This window comes from Sinohyriopsis cumingii, chromosome 17 (genome assembly GCF_028554795.1).
Source record: "Sinohyriopsis cumingii isolate HCF-2022 chromosome 17, ASM2855479v2, whole genome shotgun sequence".
Lineage (NCBI taxonomy): Eukaryota > Metazoa > Mollusca > Bivalvia > Unionida > Unionidae > Sinohyriopsis > Sinohyriopsis cumingii.
Genome location: NC_142977.1, coordinates 18,121,235 through 18,144,579, shown reverse-complemented (window position 1 = coordinate 18,144,579; position 23,345 = coordinate 18,121,235). Strand labels below are relative to the sequence as shown.

The window sequence follows — 23,345 nt, the reverse complement described above, 5'->3', positions numbered from 1 at the left end:
CGACAAGAATCCAGTCCAGTACGACAAGAATCTAGTCCAGTACTGTTCTCGCTCTCACGCTGATATATGCGAGTACTAATGTGAGCGCGGAAAGCAGATAAGATTGCGACTATAAGCTCGAGAACAAATGCCATTAGATGAACGGCCAGTCATCTAATTATATTACCGTCTGTTGTCAGACGAAATGACAGAACGGCACCAATAATGCCTTTTCTGCAAGCGTGTTTAGCTCTCTGCAGCTAATATAGCTGTTCTTTCACTCATTCTTTTGCGGGGCTTGGATCAGGTCTAGGTTTCGGAGGTGGTGTAACACATGTGCCTCCACCAATTACTTCTTGCAATTACTTCTCTTAAAAATCATAGCGAAATGAGAATCGATGTTATCGAGGTACCCTGTTAGCGGAAGAGGGTTGACACTTTCTGAGCGAGCTTTATATCAAGGTGCAAAAGTTTGTTTAAGGCCTCTATGGTCCGAGAAAACTGTATGCAGAGGCCATCTCTGTTTGCGCTCACAGTATTTTACCTCAAATGGGTTCCGACTCTAGATCTATGATCTGATCTTGTGGTTCCTTTTCAAGCGTTTATTTGTCCATTTGTCTAGCATCAGCTTTTTTTAGGGCGACCTGTTTTTCTATTTCTATGAGCTTTACGTTCTTGTTTGTAAGCTCGATACAGTACATTTGGAGTGACCTGTCGAGGCACAGGATCTCCCACAGAGAGATGCTGTCGGAGTCAGATATGTGTTCAATATTTTTATGGCTTGAATCCATTGTTCCTGTTAAAGTGATGAGGTCGATACGTTCTAACCTGAATATGGCAGCAGGAATAAATTTTGGGCTACGGCGAGATGTCTCTGCGCTTTGTATGGTAGCTTATTGTTGTTTTGATTTCAAACACTTTGATAATGTCAGCGCATCTTTGAATTGTAGTGTGGATGGAGCCAGTACTTTACATGTTTCGTACTTGGGCGTTACATACTCTAGTAACAATCTCTATTATACATTTCCATTACTCTTCGCGATAAATGTCAACTTGATGGTGCTTTCATCAGAAACATGCATACCTTTGCGCTTGCTTGAAACTGTGATAAGTGTAGTTAAATTTAAATATAGGACAAACTGAAATGTTTTTCACACCACCTGAGGATGTTCTCTCATGTCCTTTGGACAGCTAATGCGAAGTGATGCCTCAACCTCACAACATCACGTTAAAGAGATTTTAAGGTGTATACATTGGAAACTTTCGGTATAACAAGGGTATTCTGATCTTAGTCTACCGCACTCGCATAAGCCCACGTTCGTGTCTCTCCACATTTCTGTGAATGATATGTACTTTGTTGTATATTAGCGAAGGAAGAACGTCATTTCTACCCGCGGAAAGCTGAATTGCACTCCCGTATATGATGGGACAGTAAAGATGGTGGTAGCCGGCATACATATTGCCGTGTGCAAACCTTTGCTAGCAAGCCCACTGAGACACACGTGGCTACGTCCAAACCAATCTTGTGCACACAGTAGAAATTGTGCTGGTGTTATTTTTAAAAATCTAAGCTGCATTGAGTTAGACATAGAGGCCAGAACTTTGATTGGAAAACTCTGTTGTTTGTTGTCTTTATGTTCAAGGTGGACGTCCTCGAGATTCAAAGCTGCAGATTGTCCAGTGTGCTTTCGAGGTGAAGTTCCAGCCCAAATGCTACGTAACATACACCTCACCCACAACAACTTGGGAGTGATCAACCGCAACACTCTCGTGGAGTACCAGTGAGGGGTTGCGAAGACTAGGTTCATTTCCCGACTCTGTGCGCATCAAAGATCCTACCATCACTGACAACACGCACAAAGGGGACTAGAATATATGTACCTACATTCCTAGTACTTCCCTGGGTCTTTGCATGATCCAAAACATGGTCTTGTCGAACTTTGAGGTGGACATGGTTCTGGAAGGCTTTGTGTGGCATTTGGCTGACTACTTCCATTGTCCCGACTAACGTCTGTGTCAGCCATCCTGAGATCGCGACATCCAGACCCGCGGATGAATACACATCAGGATCCCATTCTGTGCCTGTTGCACATGTGTCGAACAGGATACAAACACACTCGACTCTGCCGTAAAAGTCATCTTAGCTACTGTAGGTCCGAATTACCTTCCGGAAGAGGAGTGCATATTTGTTATATTACCTGCACACAAGAAGTGTTAAACCTTGCCAAATCGCTGGACCACAGCATAGTGTTCTTGGCCAGTTCAAAAGGTATGAAATACGGGACCTCATACGGCGACACGAAGACGAATCGAACTGTGCTGCCTGGATTATAGCAAACATCGTGGTTCCACATTATTTGGAAGCAAAATCAACTTTTATTCTGCTGCAGTATGATAGTTCGGCCTATCTAGAGCCATGAAAAAGGACAGTGTTAGATATTGTAAACATGTGTTATTGTAATGAAAGCAACAAGTTGCATTAGTCTAGTAGAGCACTGTACTACTTGTTACATACCATATTAGTTTACCTTACTGCGACTAACAGAACTGCCAATGAACATTTCTTATTTCTGATTTAGATGTGCTAGGAACGATATATAAATAGAATTTTGCTTTAGTTAATCAGAGTGATTCAGATGCAACAGTTTAATCTCAAATCAAAGCCGCTGTCATCTGTCGAAGAAATATGTTTTTGTATACAGTGAGAAACTAAGTAACTAATTTAACTTCGTAATTAACTTTTCGCAAGGCACTTAAGCATTTGTTACATGTTCGCGCGCGCGAGCGCGCGTATATATATATATATATATATATATATATATATATATATATATATATATATATATATATGAAAGTGCTTTATTTTAAAATACGTCAGTTATATTTCACTGATCACAGACACACACACACACATATATATAATGCAACCCAAGATATGCGTTCATAGCACACGACGACACAACTGTTAACAAGAAAAGCAAATATCCACTAGCACACTTAGTACCATTAAAATACATATATTAGGTTATGACTCCTGGTTCACTTACCATAACCCAAAGATTTGCCTCATAGCAATGTTTGTCTATTTTATAGAACTGCTTCATACAGAGAGCACACAATTCTTCTGGTCCGGTCTATACACTAGGTTGCCAAGAAAATGAGGTAACGTTATTTATTATATGCTCATTTTTTTCCACGTTAACTTGACATTGTCAGAATCGTGCAGTATTACCCGATACTGAACCCGCGCGCCAATACACATATAGCATTCACGTACATAAAGGAACTACTTTCTTTTGTAAACAAACAATGGATGCAGACGCCAGCACTTTTGATTTGTAAACAAATCATGTACACTCGCGTCAGAGGCGCTTTACGTTGTGGTTGTTTAAATTTGTTTCTGAATGAACTAAAACAGATATTTCGTGGACTGCCACGTACCAGCTGTTTTGGCACATTCCGCGTTGATACAATGTTTCGGATTTAGGCTAGCTACAGTATACAACAGACGCAAGAACAGGTCCTTACAAATCACATACAAGTCAAAAGTCATATACTGTCTTCTTTAGCTGATGATAAGAATGGCAAAAAGATATACTTACAGTTTTACATCCTGAATTTCCTCAAAATGTACTTTCTTAGTTCTGCAAATCCGAATTACATGAGTCATGTCATAGATTCTCAATCTTGATTACACATTTCAAAATTGTACTGTAATTTCAATGATAAGTGCAATTACATCCTCCTTACTGTACTCAAAATGAAATAAGCATTAAATTCCATAGCGTCTTTTTGATAATTGCAATTGAAAGACTTCATATTTTTCCCACATTATGATTTCAAACATTCAATGACAGAAACAGAAACACATTTGCCGATGTCAACACTCTTCTCCCTAGCTTCTTCAGTCCCATGTATTTCATGTGGAATTGTCACCTACAAATCCAGTCCATAATCACAAAATTTCGTAGAATCGAAAAAAAATACCAAAATCTATTCATTCCAGATCAAATGGAAAAGTTGTTGCAATGCACATTCATTCACAATATGACTCCAAATTTCAATTTTAACTAGACACGCGATTTTCTTTCGAAAGTTATGTCGAGCGAGCGACTAAGTTCAAATTTATCTGGGCGGAGTTATGTGCTCAGTAATAATGTTGTTGTTGTGTAATGAAGAATATGCGCTTGTGTATTTAGTTTTTAATACGGCATACATTCATTTACGTTGTTTCTTGTAGTGTATTTTGTTTATATAATAAAGCCTTAGGTAGAATAAAAAAATGAGGATATAATAAAAAGGTTACTGCATTTGTATGGGAAAATATGAACTCGTTTTTTCGAATGGATATACAGCACTCCCAAGGTCGTGCAGTATTCCATCAAAAAAAAACTCGTTCATATTTTCCCATACAAATGCAGTAACCTAAAAATATCTAACCCATAAAACGTAAATTTACATATGATTAAAAAAAACTTTTTATAACGTCCAAGTATGCACTGACTCATATTGACACCAACATGTTGCATTGCTTCACACGTTGTAGAAGCATGTGAACAAACGCAAACAATCCACTTAGTCACAAAATCTAGTTCTATGAGAGAGTAAATGTCCTGATTGTGTATCAAGAAGTATAGGACCATGATGGCTAGCTATGCATATATATAGTCCTGACAGAAGATACCGATTTTGTCTCAACCAGATTTAAATCCACAAGTAAATATCTTGTTCATCAGAGGTGAACATGTTTAATTTATCATCCAAAATTGTAAAAACTTCTCACATGGATCATATTCATGATATAATTTCTCACGATACTGCCAAGACCCCTAAATTCTTCCTATAATTGAGTAAAATATTACAGCATGATTCTTATGTTATTGTCAAATACTTAGAGAGTTTGTTTCACAGAATCAACTTTTTGTAAATTCATTTTAGTCCCAAACATTTGTAAATTTCGCAATTACTTTTCGAACATTTTGAAATGAGACACGTATCATGGAAAAGTACAATTAACATTTTTCTTGAAGGCTTGACTTTAAACTAGAGAGTTGCGAATAAATGACATTTAGGACAGAATTTTATAACATATGCATGTTTTGAAAAAAGGAATTGTTTTACGAACATCATCCCCTCCACATAATTTTTATATCCTTTACAATTCACTAAATGTATCAATTCTATATGAAGAAAGTGGTTTATTTTAAGATACATGATTTACATTTATTTCACTGATCACATTCTTTGGTATTTAGTTTTAATATTATAAGAAAAATAGCTGAGTACAACATGTCTAAAATGACTTTGTATCTATTTTAGATCGTTATTACTTATATTGTGAACGGAGCCTGTATATTTATCTTTTCATGTAGGATCGTGCAATGTTTCACGCAGTAATGTGGTTTATCGAATTACTATGCACGTCCTTTTCTTGCAAGTATATAATAAGAAATTATTTTTTACCGCTTTGTATCAATAATATATGAAACATACCACACGAAAGATATATAGTTTTCATTTTCTACGATGTGTTGGTAAATTTGCAAACCGATAGAACACCAAGTGCTACATTTTAAAACTGCATCAATTACATTATACTGTTAATATAATTTTACCAAATGTATGTTTGTATTAAAAACTGTATACGATAATTGATTTTGAGCTGAAGATAATTTGTATTCATTTTTTCTCTCTGAGAGCAATACTGGTATTGCTTACAAAACGTAAATGTATTTCTTGTGCGTGAAATTTCGTACACTTTTCAACCAATGGTATGTTCTGTTGGAGTTAATATGTAAATATCTATTTCTTGAAAAAGTATCACATAAAAATTGACGTTTGCTGGATCCAATATGATGAATTTTCAATAGAAACCCGTGCAATCTAACAAATATTTTCTTTGACAGTATTGTCCGTCATCGCAACATTTCACCTTGGTTGGAAGAGACTTGAGGGCCAGACAAAATCATGACTGTTTCGAGTGTTGTTCATTGCATGGCTGTAACAAGCACATTTGCGATGCAAATACACATAACACAGGGGGTAATATACTGCAAAAAATATTTTAATATAATAATTCGTTCCGACAAGTTAGCATATTTGACATTCACTTAGTCTTGAAATTAATGAGTTACATCTTTAGGAGTGATCTAAGAATGAGTATCTTGTTTTGGATATGTTTATGTGAGATTCTGACAAATAATCAGAAAGCAATTGTAATTTTAAGTTTCATTTACCTACGTTTGCACTGAATTACATGGAACGATACTAAACAACTATCCGTGTCTATCCATAATTCGTTGATATATGAATGTACCAATGCTTACAAAAATGCATCAGATGTAACCTGCATAAAATTTAAGGGACATATTATTTATTGATGTCACATATTTAGCGTGTATATTTTCTTCGCAAATTGTACCTTTTACATCACAAACGTTTATACTTCTTGAATTCGATGAGACAATCGAGTATTAGAATACATATATAATGAAATACTTAATCAGAAAATAGACTAGGAATCTCATTTTCAATTTGTAGATTCTAGATATAGAGTACATTGATAATTCATTTTTGCGGTTTGACGAATTGCTTCCAATATTAGCAACAGTGATTTTTTTGTGTGTGTGTAAAACTGACAATGTCACTAGATAGAGGGCAGCAAAATAACAGTATAAAAATTATTTTTTCTTTTTGTTTCACATTATTTAAGTACAATGCTAAATTTCCATAGCCCTTAAAATTATCCCACAAAAAGAAAATAAAAGTGTCTCTTATCCGGCATATATTCTTATCAGTGAAATAATAATAATAATAATAATAATAATTATTATTATTATTATTATTATTATTATTATTATTAAATAATTGGGGATATTCGGATCCTGAGCTATACAAGACTGGACCTTTCTCTCCAATCTTTATTTCTCAAACGTTTACTAACGACCCTGACTAACCTGCTTTCAAAATTTTACTGAGGTACCTGCCTTAAAAACGGGATGCAATAGGATATATCTGGTTTATTTCCCTTTAACATTTTATGTAAATAAAATAAATGACTCGACCAATGACCCTAAAGCTTTGCATTGCACAGATTTTCAAAATGTAATGGAAAAATTCCCGGGCCACTGATCTTCAAAATTATATGAGTTTGTACAATTCTTATGAGTGAACCCCGGGTCACTGGACTTCAAAATGTGATAGAAAACATATGGGTCTCTGGTCGCCATGTGTTATGACAAATGTCATAGCCAGTGGTTGTCAACATGTTAGGAGAAATACGTGCACCAGTGTTATCCAAAATAATTGTGATAACAGCAAATATTTAGGCCAATGATATTTAAAATTGCTGTTATAAGAGTACACCCACCACTGTAACTCAAAATAGTTGCCATAACAACCGCATAGAGCCACCCACAACTTTCATACAAAATAAATTGCGATTCAGTGAATATAAATTACCTCTGATCAAAATTTGCTAAACGTCTAATCAAGCAAAGAAACCCTCTCGATGTGGATAGTACATTCGATAATCATGGTTATCGAAATTACGTGCTCCTTTGTTTGCATTCATGAGATTCTGTATTATGATTTATAAAATGTTAGGGTATACCATTTTTTTTTTCTTTCATTTTTCATATCCTGAATTATGAATCGTGCTTATCAGTATTATTTTATTTTGTTTTATTTTCATTTGAAACTTGTTAGTTTTGAGTAGCTGCTTTGATTTGCTTCTTGTACGGCTTACTTCAGTTGACAAATTGTATATGAATACTATTTTAGGCGAAATCTTTAGGTCTTATCCTCAGTGTTTGGTGTACAAGTTGCGATTGCGCTATATTTATCAGTTATTAATGCCATCATTTCTAGCCTATAATGAGGACTAACTACACTTCCTCCTTGTTAGCCAGCTGAGATAAATAATTATTTTTAATAATAATTTTGAAAGCACGTGCTGTCATAAAATATTTCGCTCTATAAAATGAATATAGATTTTACCATCTGGACTGGCACATCTATTGAGATTTTGCGTCAAGCACATTCGCATAGCGTGCTATACTTTCATACAATTTTTCCTTCCAGGTTCCAGGCAAACCCACCAAACTTACATTTACTATACTTCTGATAAGGAAAACCAAGGTCATTGTTACCTACAGCAGATACATTTGACGAAAAGTTTTGGACCATCAGTGCTATGCAGCATATTGTAATGAATTTAGAGTATGCGCACTTGGTTATAGCGCCCCGTTTTAAGGAATTCTTAGATTTGTGTGATTACTTGTGTGATTATTGGAATTCGGCGCCATGGAAATATTCCTAGCCCGAAATAATGAGCTAATTATTAGGAGCAAACAACACGGAGTGAAGTGTTAGTGTATTTCCATGATGCCATGGTTCACTAGTAGTGAATTCCGGCCAAAACCGAATGAATGTCCCTGTTGTAAAATAGTCCATATTAAAATCTAGTGGTATACATTGGTAGCGTGACTGCAAGGACAGTATTTACGGTATTAAACCGGTAAATTACACAAGGAAATAAATAAGAAGGGACTTGGCGGACACCGTTTATGTCGCCATGTGGACGAATATGGTGCAGTTATATTGGCGAAATGTGTCTGGAAAGCATACATTGACTGGCCTAAGGTGGCGGAGTTAAAATAGTTCCCATTGTTAGGGGCTAATCATATTTTCTAAGGCGTGAACGGTTGGCAGTACGGAAACATGATGAAGGTAAAACATGCAAATGTGCGGTTGATAGATAGTTGGCAGTTTGGTTTATCTGTGGTCTTGCATTAATTAGTGGAAAATTTAGGTATAGAATGGACACGTCGGGCTTTCTAATTTACAACTGAAGTTGTATGGAAGTCTTTGGAAAGTCGGGGTGAACTTATGGCCTCTAGCGAGAATCGCGCCAGGGTTTAACAACCGCTCGGTCAAGTAAATACCGTGTGCGTGTAACAATATGTAAATTCTCGAGAAAATATGCTCGTCTATAAAACCACGTGGTTCATTGCATAGGCAAATTACCATTCAAGATATAAGCTATCTTCCTAAATTTAAACATGTTAATTAACACACACACACACACACACACACATATACATACATATATATATATATATATATATATATATATATATATATATATATATATATATATATATATATATATATATATATATATATATATATATTTTCACATCGAGTATATTCTGATAGATCAAACAATTAATGATACAGATGTACACTTAATATACTTGGATAAATCAGTTTCACATATCTAACTTTTATTTTAATTCAGTCAACAGAAAATATCCCTACTTTCTCTCACCACTAAGTCCTTGACATTAAGGCATGAAATGCATTTGCTTCATTTGTTTTCTATCTAATTTTTCCCAAAGGCATGATGCAATGATGTATGCTACCTTCCTTTGTTGTTTTAACTTTTTTGGCCATCCGTATTTTGAAAAGCTATGTCATTTTCCAAATGTATCTAAAACTATTATTAATAAGTGAATGTGACCGTAAATTAAATATATCTGCCTGGTGATGATCATATGTGTAACTAACGTGAAGCCTTGTATAGTTAAATTATTGTTACCTTGCTTGTGCAATGTGCAAATATATTGTTTTATCAGTCAATATATTAGTTGAAAATATTGAATAGTATTTAAACGTTGTTTGGTATCGTCTTCATGTTAGATTGTAAGACCATTTCTCTACTATGTTTGAGCCTGATGTCCTGTTTATTTTCTCTCGAATTATGAATACTTGTTGCGATGATTGCAACATAACTAAATTAAATACTATTCTAGGCTAGTGTGCCATTTAAATGCATACATAAAAGTATGTTATTAATGTCCTTTGCACTTAAAATGTCTTGATTATCATGAAGGTTATATGTGCCATTAAGTCTGTGGCTCTCCGATTGGTCTGCATGCTCGATAATTTACATGTGTTGTAGCGATGTTAGTTTCGTTGTGAGACGCTATACCAAGAAGCATGTTAACTAGATTAATCAAAGTCTAATAAATGCGCGTACACAGAAAATAACGTGTTTATTTCATTCATTTTTTGATTTAGTTAATACGAATATATTTGCCTAGTAGGTAGTTAATGGTATATATTTATTAACATAGTTATTCCATAGTTATTCTCTTGGTCTTTGTCTTTTCTGTGAAATGCGCAGGTTTATCAGTCTTGTTGCCTATGCAACAAAACATTAACGTTACGGATCTGCTACTTGCAAGAGAAGTTACCTTTTGCATTAGTTTCCATCTGCGTGTAACAATTCTTAAACGGCGTCTGACACCTTGACTATAGATTTGTGTTAGCTGTAGAGTAAGTAAACGAATATTCACTTTTTATAGGGTGATTCATGAGCCTCTCAAAAATAAAATTTGTAACAGTATAGCACGTTATAAAAATTACGTGACGCAAACTCTTCATGTGTTTCTTTGTCACCATAATACAATTCAGACGTTATTATTCTCTGGATGAGGAAAGTGAACGAATATTACTTTAAAAAGTTTAAAGTTTGGAAAATGTACTCAATCCTCACAAAGGCTAGAACTGAAAGTATTAACGGCTGAGTGACATAACATAATCGTACTAAGATTCAGACGTTTTGACCCAGTCTTCAGGGGCAAACGTGAGTACCGAAAGCTAGCTGCATAAAAGCAAATCAAAATGCCTACTCAGAAACTGAAGAAAAAAATGAATCAAAGAAGATATAAATAAAATACAATACTACTGCAAACGCCTTATAAAAATATGACACAATATATTCTGTATGCAATAAAAAAACTACACTGAAGTTCCGCACTACAGAGTAGGAAACGAAATTTGAATAATATATGCAGCCTTCATCTATATAACTAGCTTCTTTCCTATGCACTATCCACATGGAGCGGGGATTAGGTGCTGATACCAAAACAATCATAATTTATTTATATTGATAGGGATATTAATAAATGTGTAGCGTTGGAGGTATGCACTTACTGTTATCCCATATTTGTGTTTCAGCCTTGTGGGTGGCTGTATGAATACAACTACTTTCAATTTTTTGTGTGATTTTGTTTGCTGCTTAAAATTTGGTTTAAAACAGGAAATAATAATGGACACTAGTTTGAAATTTCGTTTATTGGAGTATATATATGCCAAATCGTGTTCATGTTCCAGTTAATCAGGTGAGAAAGCCAAGAGAAACACATCAAAACTTTACGATAAATTCGTGCGAAATCGTTGTTGAAAGCTAGATACAATAGCATGTATATACTGCTATGCGCACATTTAATGAGAGAGAGAGAGAGAGAGAGAGAGAGAGGCGTCTTTCCATTGGGAATAATGCTCTTTCTTTATATGATTTGTATTAATTTCAGACGCTTATGCAAATACTTTGATTTTCATGAACGCCAAAAAACACATTTTCTGAAAATAAAGGCATTTGTTTCGGGTGATGTTGCCTACACACACACACACACACACACACACACACACACATATATATATATATATATATATATATATATATATATATATATATATATATATATATATATATATATATATACAAATTCAGGTTGTCACCTAAGAGTTGAGTAACTAAATAGAAATCGGACTTCAGTAATTGAGTGTCGTTCAAATCGGTAAACATGACATCATAGCCTTTTGGGTTTAAGTCTAAAACAGACACCACGACATAGCTTTAAAGGCATCAACCCATACATGACTTATTACAACTATTCATTTTTTTGTCTTTATTGCAATACTATCAGTGGACGGTGGTTGGAGCAACTGGACTATCTGGTCCCAATGCAGCACCACCTGCGGTTTAGGACTCGAATCCAGGTTCCGCACCTGTTCAATTCCTTATCCAGCCAACGGGGGAGATTTGTGCGCAGGGAACAACATTCAAAAACAGTCATGTTTTCTTCAAAACTGTCCCGGTATAAATTATATGTATATATTCATGCTATAAAAATATCATAAGTACATCTCTAGATAAGAAAAGATGGTATTGTATGAATAATTAGAAAATGAGAAAGTTCAAGGTTTTGTGGGAGGCCTAGAACTATACAAGCGGAGAGAATAATTATACAGACTATATTGTCCCCATTATAAACGAACGAAACGTTGCTAGAAATCAAATGTAACTCGTTGCTCAAACGAAATTGTCGACCAATTTGCGAGACCAGATAGTTCCATTTTCACACTGTGACGAAGAAACCGTTTCTATTTTTAATGATGATAGCAAGAGGAGATGGATGATGCATACTTTTCCATATCAGTCAATGACTATCCTTTATTAATAAACATTTGCATATCCGAGTTTTATGGCTGTATCCATTATAAAGCAAGTTCTATTTCACAATTAGTACATCGTAATTAGATATGTTCCTTTTATTTGTTTCATTATTATTTATATTTCATGTCATTTTGCATGTATGAAATACTTTCTACTTCATTATTTTCAAAAGTAAAATAATACACAAACAAAATCCATGAAGGTTCGATAGACGCTAATTTTAACCTGACCGCTCCTGTGGTAAGCCGTTAGATAATGGAGATAGCGGATTCGAACCCGGGCCTAGTCAAACCAAAGACTTATACAAATGTATTAGCACTTGCTTAGCGCTCAGCATTAAGAGGTAAGTGTTAGGACTGGTCGGCTTTGTGTCAGGATAAAGTGACTGGGTGGGACATGATGCCACATATCTGTGGCATAATGCCCCAGTGCTAGACAGCACTATAAACCGTCACACGGCAGACTTTGTAGCGGTAAGACTAAAATTGTTAAAGCTCCGTTAAAAATTCAAAACTCACATAAACACACACACACCCACACCCCGAACTTTATTGGACATATTATGACAATGTTGTTTCACGTGGCCATTTGTCTTCGATCTGAATCCAAAGACTAATACTGTAAGCTTATCATATCCGCAGCTTGATACATTTGAGCGCGTCAAGTTGGTTTGACTCGTGCGTAAAACCTTATTTTTAGATCATGGTGGCTGGTCGCTTTGGGAACAATGGAGTCCGTGCAGTTCACAGTGCGGTGTGGGATTAAGGAAACGACAAAGGAAGTGCGTCAATCCTCCACCGTCATCGTATGGGCATTACTGCATTGGTGATTCCTCAGATTATGCCCTGTGTAATGGGACTGATTGTGACCGACACATTACTCCAGGTAAATTACACGCATGTTTTCAATCACCTTCGTTTTAGTTTGCTGTTTCCATTGCATTTAATCACATAAATCTTTCTAACGTACTTTTAAAGTGGTTAATGTCATTTATTTCGTTTTGAAAAACCTAATTGCTGGTTTATTTTTGTGTATCCAACGGTTACTAGTCTGATAAAACATTTCATACCTTCCAGTTTGATCCTATTAATTACACATCTCATGTATGTCTTATTCTACTCTCGAAGTAGCATTTGGCTATAAAAATTTCAATCAGAAAGTTATTTTTATGTTGATTTTCTTAAATTACAATCGAAAGCAATATTTGTGTTGTTCATACTGTGAATCAGTAGAAAATATGATTTACTTTCTTCGAACATCAAATTAATGGGTATATTAAAATATTACGTATCTAATGAACTGATAACAACGTTTAATTGAAATGATCTATGTAGAAATAATCCTGCTCGTACAATGAGTTTACTGCAATTGAGATTTGGATAATTCACATATTTAGACAGACGTTTTCTTAATTTACCTTTAGGTCCATCAACATATACACCAGAAATGTGTATGGACACTTTGGGCGATTGTGCCTCTGTTAATCAAACTCTGGGAGTCTCTAAGGACAGGGCACACGCAAGGACAGTTTGCAGAAAATTCTGTGGACTTTGCACTTTGGGTAATTAAATACAAACCGTGAAATCCTTGAATGAATACCAATTCAACTATTGCTTCCTAATGTAATTTTATTTTCCTGATTCAACAAAGAAACCAAGACATTACTGACAATTAACGAAGAAGACATCTTTGCAAAATACAGGAATTTAACTATTTTGGTTAACGTAGTCTCAGCGACCTGAATACGAATATGTCTTTAGTGCTTATTTTGTATATTTTTGTTTTGGGTTGATGTTGCCTGTATTTGTCCGTATAACATCTATGAAATATGTATCTTACTTAGATTCGACTTCAAAACGTTTTCATTTTGGAAACTATTTACACGTACAAGATGTTCAAGATCTGATCAAAACTTTTCCACAGACAATATTAAGCATAGTTCAAGTATTGCATCATTGATAAACTTAAGGATCTTCACAACATTATCAACATTATACCAAACAGAAGCAAGTAGACAAAGCTAAGTTTATCGTCAAGACACATATATATCAGAACATTATTGTAAGGAACTCAAAATCTGCAAATAAAATACAAGGCAATTTTAAAAAACCAGCTTTATCAGAGAGCATTGCGTGACTTTTCGTTCAGTGGACGGCGGATGGACTGAATGGACAGAATGGTCAAGCTGCTCCACAACATGTGATTCTGACATTAAAGGAAGACTTCGCGCTTGTACCTACCCAACCCCAGCAAACGGAGGGAATGACTGCATAGGAATTGCAACGGAAACTTCCCAATGTATCCTCCGAATCTGTCTGGTATCTACTGAATCGCATCTTTGTCCTCTTCTCCATCACTATTTTGTTACTGGTCTCTGGACATTTATTAAGTATATTTTCTTACTTATTATTATGCACTGGGTGTTTTGGACATAAACGTTATAAAAAGGTTACATGTGGTATTTGGAATTATCCCTAATACTGCTGATTATTTCTAATTTCAACCATAGTTAAACCTTCTTTATTTCTTTTTAGTCTCTGCCTTCTAATACTACTACCACCAGAAGTACAACTGTCATCGTCTTGCTGCTGATGCTACTACTAATACTACTACTACTGTTGCTGTTGCTGCTGATGCAACTTCTGATAACGTTTACCGCCAACACATTTTACACTTTCATGAGCACTGCCACTAACTTTAGCACTACTGATCAATTTATGCATGATCTTCGTAAAAGTGTATAGTACTGGCTCTATTTAAACATAGTTTCTTCAACAATGACTACATATGGAAGTCGTATGGTAGCTGTCCAATTTTCCTTCTTCAATCTGGTTTTCTTCATCATCGCAATCTTCTGGGTCATCACCATGATAATCGCTTGTAGTAACATACGTTTTATTAGTGCCCCATATATATGTCTTAATGCATTTTACAATTTAGTAATTATTAGACGTACATGAACAAAATCTGAAGATGAGGATAACATTCTATTCATGAAAGTCATAACTAAAGGTACCGACATAGAAAGATTTATATAGAGCTTTTCTAATATGTATTTTATTCAGTTGCATTGGAAATGTATTTATGTACTTGACACATCCAATGCTGTATATTATTTTATCATTTATAAACAAAATTTTGACTTATGTTCTGCATGTTATTAGGTTTCTGAGCTTTAAGTTCTAAGAAAGTAAATAAATCCAATGGAGTTAAATGTATCCGATTCTACGTCTATTACGCACAGTTCATGGAGATTGGTCGGTATGGAGCAAATGGAGTATTTACAGTGCAACTTGTACACATAGAAGGAGGACATGTGACAACCCAAGACCATCATACGATGGGAATTTCTGTTTCGGAGACCCAGTAGAGTACAATTTGTGTACAATAGTGCCTGTTCAGGTATGGATCTATTTTAGTCTTCCCAATAATATATTTTTATTCTGCCACATATCAAATGTAGAGAACATTTAAGTTCAGAAAAAAACTGCATCATTAGAATTGGGTACTGGGTTATGCTCGCGTTTAACTGAGTCTAAATGCACATGTAAAATCCACTTCTATAAAAGTAAACCAAGATTTTATTACACTAATAACAAACTAATTATGAAATTCCACTTAAGGAAAGGAAGAGATCGCTGAAGGAATGGAAGAGATCACTGACTCTAGCTAACTCTATTTCTCTCTCTCTCTCTCTCTCTCTCTCTCTCTCTCTCTCTCTCTCTCTCTCTTATGTATCAGGCACTTCTTACTACCGTAAGTAGGCGGTATTACCTGTGGTTGTTGACCCAGGATGGACAGCTACACCTGGCTCCCTCTGTTATGTCGATTCTGGTGGATCGGAAGGCCTAACAGATATGATCATCCCACTTGTGTGTTTGCTGACGGCAAAAGCTGGTGTGAACAAAGCATAGCATCAGCTCAGGAGTAGGATCTATTGACTGTCAGCTACATCCGGCCCTGACTATAGACGTTTTGACACTGTCGTGCCACTGGACTGCTGGCGACTCTGCGCGTCCTCCCATCACTTGAATCCAACTCAAGTGCATGAGACTATTCCTGCACAAGATATTTCCTTCAAGTTCTGTGTCGACGGCCATGCGACAAAGCACCATATGTGGATACACTGGAAGATATAGCGGAATACATGCACGCATGCGGCTCGGGTCATTATGTCGCTTTTCGGGGGACCGAAGCAGTAGTGAAATTAGGCATCCCAATGGACCCTGAGTGACTGAGCAAGACTTTTTAGGATCACACTGCTCACCTCCATAGCATGAGGAAGGGGATGGAAAAAGTGCCCTAAACATTGCCCGATTAACCATAACTCTGGTATGCCTTATCAATCAATTACGTTGCAGGAAAAGGCAACGCAACTTACCATCGCTGCCTGTAACTTACTCACACTAATGATGGGCGAGAGAAAAGGACAGCTCTGATGCAATACACAAATAGCATTACTCAGTGAAATTTGTTAAGCTGACGAAGGACAGCTCACCAAAGTAGCAGCTGGCTAGAATTTCTTCTGGAGTGGAAGTAGTAAAGAATAGCAATGTGAAGCTAGTGTTGAGTTTTTTAACTAATCACAGTTAGTTAGCAAACTCGGAAATCTCCAAAAGTCGGGAATGACAGATTAATGCAAATGAAACTCCCAATGTCAGGACAAAAGCATGCAACTATAATCAATGCCTATGCACCCAACAGGAGAAATGCAGATGAGACCAAGGGCCTCTTATTGTCGACGTACCAAACGCGGACAAGCGCAACGTCTTTGGTGACTTCAATGCTAGAGCTGAAACAAATCAGCAGACATGGCCATGAGTCATTGGCGAAAATGGTGTTTACAAATGCAGAAACAACGAATTCCTCCTACCAAGGAATTGCACTGAACAAGACCTTCTACAAAAACGTTTTGGATGCACCACTGCAATAAGTACGAGCATCTTATTGACTTCGACATCGTCAGGAGACAGGCAGGACGTCCAAGTAACGAAAGCAAGAAGTATGATGGACTGACCACGGACGCATAATCTCCAAGCTCAATATCCAGATTCAGCCCAGCAGGCGAGCACAAGGCAAAAATTTGCCTACAATGCTAAATGTTGCCAAATTAAAACAGGATGATGTAAAAAAAAAAAAACATTTGTCAAAGAACTGTACATATTACTGAATGTAAATCGAAATAAAATTCAAGAATGTTGAGCAAAACAGTCATCTCTTAGAGATGCTGTGTATTCAACTTCTTCCGAAGCCCTCAGTCCCTCCGCACATAAAACATCAAGATTGGTTTTATGCGAAACAATACTGCCATATAGAGGCTTGTAAATGAAAAGCATCGGCTAAAGAAGACCTGCGTAGTAGACTGTATTTCATCGTCTAAGAAGGCAGCCTTCAAAACACTCAAGAGGACTAGTCAATGAAAACTCCGAGAGTTGCAAGACTCGTGGCTGAGCACTAAGGCAAATGAGCTTCAGCCATAGTCAGATATAAATTTCACAAAAAATCTCTATGATTTTGAAGACAATTTACGCCCAATAAACATCATGAATATCTCCAATATTGACATCACGTTGCTCACTGACAACGAAAACATACTTCAAATATGGGGAAACATTTCAACAGCAGTTTCAATTTACAGTCACTGATTAGCGAGAAGGAAACTGACCGACTGTCGAAATAAACATACGTTTACTAATCCTCCAATGCTGACTGAAATTGTAAAAAACAATTAGCCTCCAGTCAAATGGCAAATCATCTGGAGCAAATGATATCCCAGTGGACGTATACAATGCCAGAGGCTTGCACATGACACAGAAACTGAATCAACTCATCCAGTAAATGTGGACTGCAATAACTATTCCACGATAGTACAAAGCTGCTTTCATCGTTTACTTGCACAAGGGGAAAGAAACAAACAGTTCTGCGATTACCATCGGAGCATCACCTTGCTGACAATAGCCGACAAAATACTTGCCAGAATTTCCCTGAATCATCTTGTGCATAACATCAATCAAGGGCTCATGCTAGAGAATCGCTTCATGACCACAGACCACATACATAGTATTGTCAGCTCGTCATCTCCAGCAGAAATGACAGGAACAGAAGCCATCATGTATGCGAAATTCATCGACCTGACAGAGGTCCTCGACACATTCAGCAGTGGAGGCATTTGAAGATCATGCCAAAATTTGGTTGCCCAGGGAAATTCACCATGATGGTTCTGCAGTTCCATGATGGTATGCTTGGTCGTGTTGTGGACGACGGCCTGTCATCTAAACCATTTCCAGTCACCAGTGGTGTCAAGCAGGGATATGTATTGGCCTCAACCCTCTTCAATGTGATATTCTATGCCATGCTTACTGATTTTTGCCGTGACCATGACACTGGAATAGACATTAGATACCAGACTCATGGCATAGAGTGGCTTCACGAAAGGACGGGGACCATTTTCAGCTCTTGAACTCCAAGAGAAATGCCAGGAACAGAAAACCAATATGTATGCGAGATTCACCGACCTGACAAAAGTCTTTGACGCATTCAGTCATAGAGTTGCCGACCCTGCTGTATGTTTGGAAACCTGGATAGTACAGACGCCCATGACAAGAAGTTTAATTAGTTTCAAATGGGCTGCTTGAAGAATCTGATGATAAGATTGCAAGATAGGGTCCCACACACTGAGCTTAACACAGTGGCAGGCATTTCAAGCATCCATACTAAGCTGTTGAGATGGCAGACTACCAGGATGTCAAAGTAACCATTACCAGAGAAAATCTTCTATGGTGAGCTGAAGAATATAAATCGATCTTTGGCTGGTCAGAATAATTATTTAAAAATTCGCTCAGCTCAGCGTTTAAACTCCTCAACATTGCCGCTGAGTCTTGGGAGGATCGTACACAGGATCGTTCTTCCTGGCTGAGTCTCGTCCATGGTGGACTTTCAAAGGTTACGCATTGCAGAGGTAGTGCAGAAGAGAGAGCACTGAAATCCTGGAACTTAAGCACGTCTTCTATGGATCAAACCGATCCAAGCCGCTTATAATGCCAAACGTGCCACATACATTTCAGAGCACAGATTGGCTTGATCAGCCACTCACGTGCTCACGGAAAGCAAACAGGTATAGTAACGACATCGTCATCTTATAAATCGAGGGACGAAAAGCAGTATCATAAAAGTAGACGATTAATTTATCAAGGTTAGTTAGTTAAAGACGGCTATACATTATAATACCAAATATCAAGAATTGTCGGTCTATACATGTATTTATTACAGTTTGATACACAAAACCAAATGGTCATTGTCGTTCCACATGTGTTAATTATTGTCTGATCAAACAATTCGAGGCCATTTAATAGACGTGTTAATGTTTAAAACTGCATAGTTATTGGATTTACTGACTTAAAGTTGTAATGAATTTGAAAATAATAAAGATGCTACGTCTACCATTGAAACGTCACTTATCAAGGTAATTTTGTTGAATATATAAGTTCAATAGATCAAGGTTGACGATATGTTTTATTAATATTCCCAAGACGTGTAACTCAAACTGTATTTTGTATTTTAGATTTTTATTGATTGTTGGTCTTCTAAGATCGAATATTTTGTAAATCGGATTTGTACGAGTGGTGCTTGGATTTGCAGAATTTTGAAAATAAGAAGTTCGAATTAAAGGACTCCCTTTTAACATCCCTTCGAAGGGAATAGACTCCGTGACACGCTGGTAAATATTTGTATCCTGGGGCTTTAGTTTGAATACTTAAGAAATCGGTTGTCTTATTTAAGTAGATTCCCAAATATGTAGGTGTACCATTTGAAGAGATGACGATTTGGAGTATAACGCGGGGTTTATATAAAATTTAGAAGACCGGTGGTTAATTTTGAGTAAAATATTCTGATGACAATGGTCTAGGGTGTTCTGTAAAACTTGATGACCAGTAAAGGAATATGAGTAAATTTTCATTACAAAACTTCTGATGAAAGTGATATAGGGTTTTATGGAAAAGTGAATGACAAGTGCAAGATTATTTGTACTATAGTCGATAATAATACTAATGACACGTGATTAAGGTTTCAGTGAAATTTGTATGTTCAGTGGTCTAGGATTCTCCATTAAAATTTCAAAAAAAATATAACAATATGCCTCTTCAAATTTAAACAGGAAGTTGAGATTTAAATTCTAAAAATGAAAAATGTCAAAATGATTGTAAAGTTTCAAAACATCTGTTAATAAGTTTGAAAATTAGCGACGAAATTGAAGATTTTTAATTTTAGTCGAGATGTACTTTAAACCAACAATTTATAGCAAACGTTTCATTAAAATGACCCCAACAAACAAAAATTGGGTTCAAGAGTCAAGGAAGCTAAGGAACTAGATTTCCACCACTGCTTAATTGTAATATATATCTGTCTAATTTTAACATAAAATAGGATGCGTTCTGCATAGCACATTATTATATGCTCAATTTCTTTTCTCCGTTAACTTTACGTTGTCAGAATCGTTCAGTATTTTACGATATTGCACACCTTCATATTCCATTCACGTGCATAAAGGAACTACTTTCTATTGTAAACAAACAATGGACGCAGACGCCAGCACTTTTGATTTGTAAACAAATCATGTACACTCGTGTAGCAGGCGTCTTACGTTGTGGTTGTTTAAATTTGATTCTGAATGACGTAAAACAATTGTTTCGTGGACTGCCACATTCCAGTTGCTTTGGCACATTCTGCGTTAACTTTTTGATACAATGTTTCGGATTTAGGCTAGCTATACAATAAACGCAAGAAAGGGTTCTTACAAATAACATACAAGTGTCAAGACATAAAATGTCTTCTTTAGCTGATGATAAGAATGGCAAAAAATACACTTACAGTTTTACATCCTGAATTTCCTCAAAATGTGCTTTCTTAGCAAATCCGAATTACATTAGCCATGTCATAGGTTCTCAATCTTGGTTACACATTTCGAAATTGTACTGTAATTTCGAATATAAATGCAATTACATCCTCCTTACTGCACTCAAAATGAAGTAAGCATTAAATTCCATAGCGTCTTTTTGATAATTGCAATTGAAAGACTTCATATTTTCCCCCACATTATGATTTCAAACATTCAATGACAGAAACAGAAACACATTTGCAGATGTCAACACGCTTCTTCAATCCGATGTATTTCATGTGGAATTGTCATATAAATCCTGTCCTTAATCACCAAATTTCGTAGAATCGAAAATAAAATACCAAAGTCCAATTTTATCTGGGCGGAGTTATGTGCGCATTAATAATATTGTTAATGTGTAATGATGAATCTGCGCTTGTGTTTTTAGTCTGGGATACGGCATACATTCGGTTATTTTGTTTCTTGTGTATTTTTTTAATATAATTAAGCATTAGGTAAAATTTTTTAAAAATAGCATATAATGAAAAGGTTACTGCATTTGTATGGAAAATTATGAACTCGTTTTGTCGGATGAATATACTCCACTCCCAAGGTCGTACAGTATTTACATCCGAAAAAACTCGTTCATATTTTCCCCTACAAATGTAGTAACCTATAAATATTGCAAGAAATTCATTATATTTCTTATATCCGGCTTACATTATTTTAGTTAAATTAATATATGGTATATATCTGAGTTTATTGCGTAAGGATTTTGCTTTGTACAGTGAATGGGAAATGGACTACATGGGGATCGTGGGGGACTTGTAGCGTTACATGTGGTGGAGGAATTCGTGAAAGAACCCGAACTTGCTCAAATCCTGCACCTGCTAATGGCGGACAGTATTGCGATGGTGAATCTTTGCAATATAACGAATGTGACGGTAAATCTTGTGCAGGTATGTGTCACCAGGACCAAGCTATATAGATATATGCATATCTCATGGACAGTTAGTAGTAGCAGTAGTAGTAGAGTAGTATTGCTACTGTTATTTTATGAGGTCATCTTTAATATCTTATATTAAGCAACTACTAACTAGAAAACCATTTTGTTCCTATAAAACAATAACCACTACCACTGTCAGTACTACCAGCACCACTATTTATTATGTGGATTTTATATTGCTAGCGCTAGTACTACCTCTATAATCACATTATCCCAGCCAAAACTATTCCGATCGCGATCTGCTTTTGTGTCTCTCTCTCTCTCTCTCTCTCCACACACATATATATATATATATATATATATATATATATATATATATATATATATGTGTGTGTGTGTGTGTGTGTGTGTGTGTGTGTGTGTTTGTAAAATATTCTGATGACACGTGGTCAGTATATATCTATCTATCAATATATCTATCTACACACACACACACACACACACACACATATACCCTAAGCCAATAAAATGCCCAAATGAAACTGCGACATAAAAAATCTAAATTTGACTAAATGTAATATTCGATGAAAAGGTGACATCTCGCATTTTCTAGATAAGGTCTGACTGAAAGAGCAACGAAAATGAGCTTTGTGAGCGATTTACCTCAAAGAGCGCTGAAATAAATAATACAGAAACATAAAACGGATTGTAGCTAAAATGTATGCACTATTCGGTTGCAATAATTATACTAATCAGCAATTAATACTTGCTAGGGAATGCGTGAAAAATAAGAAAATTAACGTTGACTATTGTTCAGTAAAAGGGATATTTATGAAGTGTCATAGATAATAACCATATAGAGTAACTTTTTAAGTCATGTCTTCTTAATAATCTCTAATTACTGACATATCGTTTTATTATGGCAGTAATTTAATTGCAATTTTAAAACGGTTTCTGCCAAATATTGATCATCTTTGCCGTGATGAGTCATTTGTTATTTGTTTAAACTGACTTTTCATTCGCAAATGTGTCAAAAAGTCATTTTCGTATCAGCATCACTCCTGTGATAGCTTTAGATAGCATCGCTAAAATCAACCAATAACATGTTCGTAAATGCAGTCAATAGCTATAATAACATTTTCGTTAATCCAGTCAATAGATATAACAATATGTTCGTGAATGCAGTCAATATATATAATAACATGTTTACTAATGCAGTCAATAGGTATTATTCCGGC

At 35.9% G+C, this 23,345-nt stretch overlaps 1 protein-coding gene across 1 annotated transcript in view; it reads left to right on the top strand.

Annotated features, from left to right (window-relative positions):
- The first annotated feature begins 813 nt into the window (after positions 1-813).
- Positions 814-23,345, top strand: part of LOC149777844 (semaphorin 5c-like) — a 33,187-nt gene continuing 10,655 nt past the window's right edge. Inside the window, exons 1-10 of the mRNA XM_089940488.1 lie at positions 814-867; positions 3,073-3,141; positions 5,886-6,021; positions 11,757-11,927; positions 12,986-13,171; positions 13,710-13,847; positions 14,435-14,604; positions 14,821-15,016; positions 18,487-18,699; positions 21,950-22,120. Of these exons, the coding sequence (XP_089796614.1) occupies positions 814-867; positions 3,073-3,141; positions 5,886-6,021; positions 11,757-11,927; positions 12,986-13,171; positions 13,710-13,847; positions 14,435-14,604; positions 14,821-15,016; positions 18,487-18,699; positions 21,950-22,120 (1,504 nt within the window). The remainder of the gene's footprint in view (positions 868-3,072; positions 3,142-5,885; positions 6,022-11,756; positions 11,928-12,985; positions 13,172-13,709; positions 13,848-14,434; positions 14,605-14,820; positions 15,017-18,486; positions 18,700-21,949; positions 22,121-23,345) is intronic.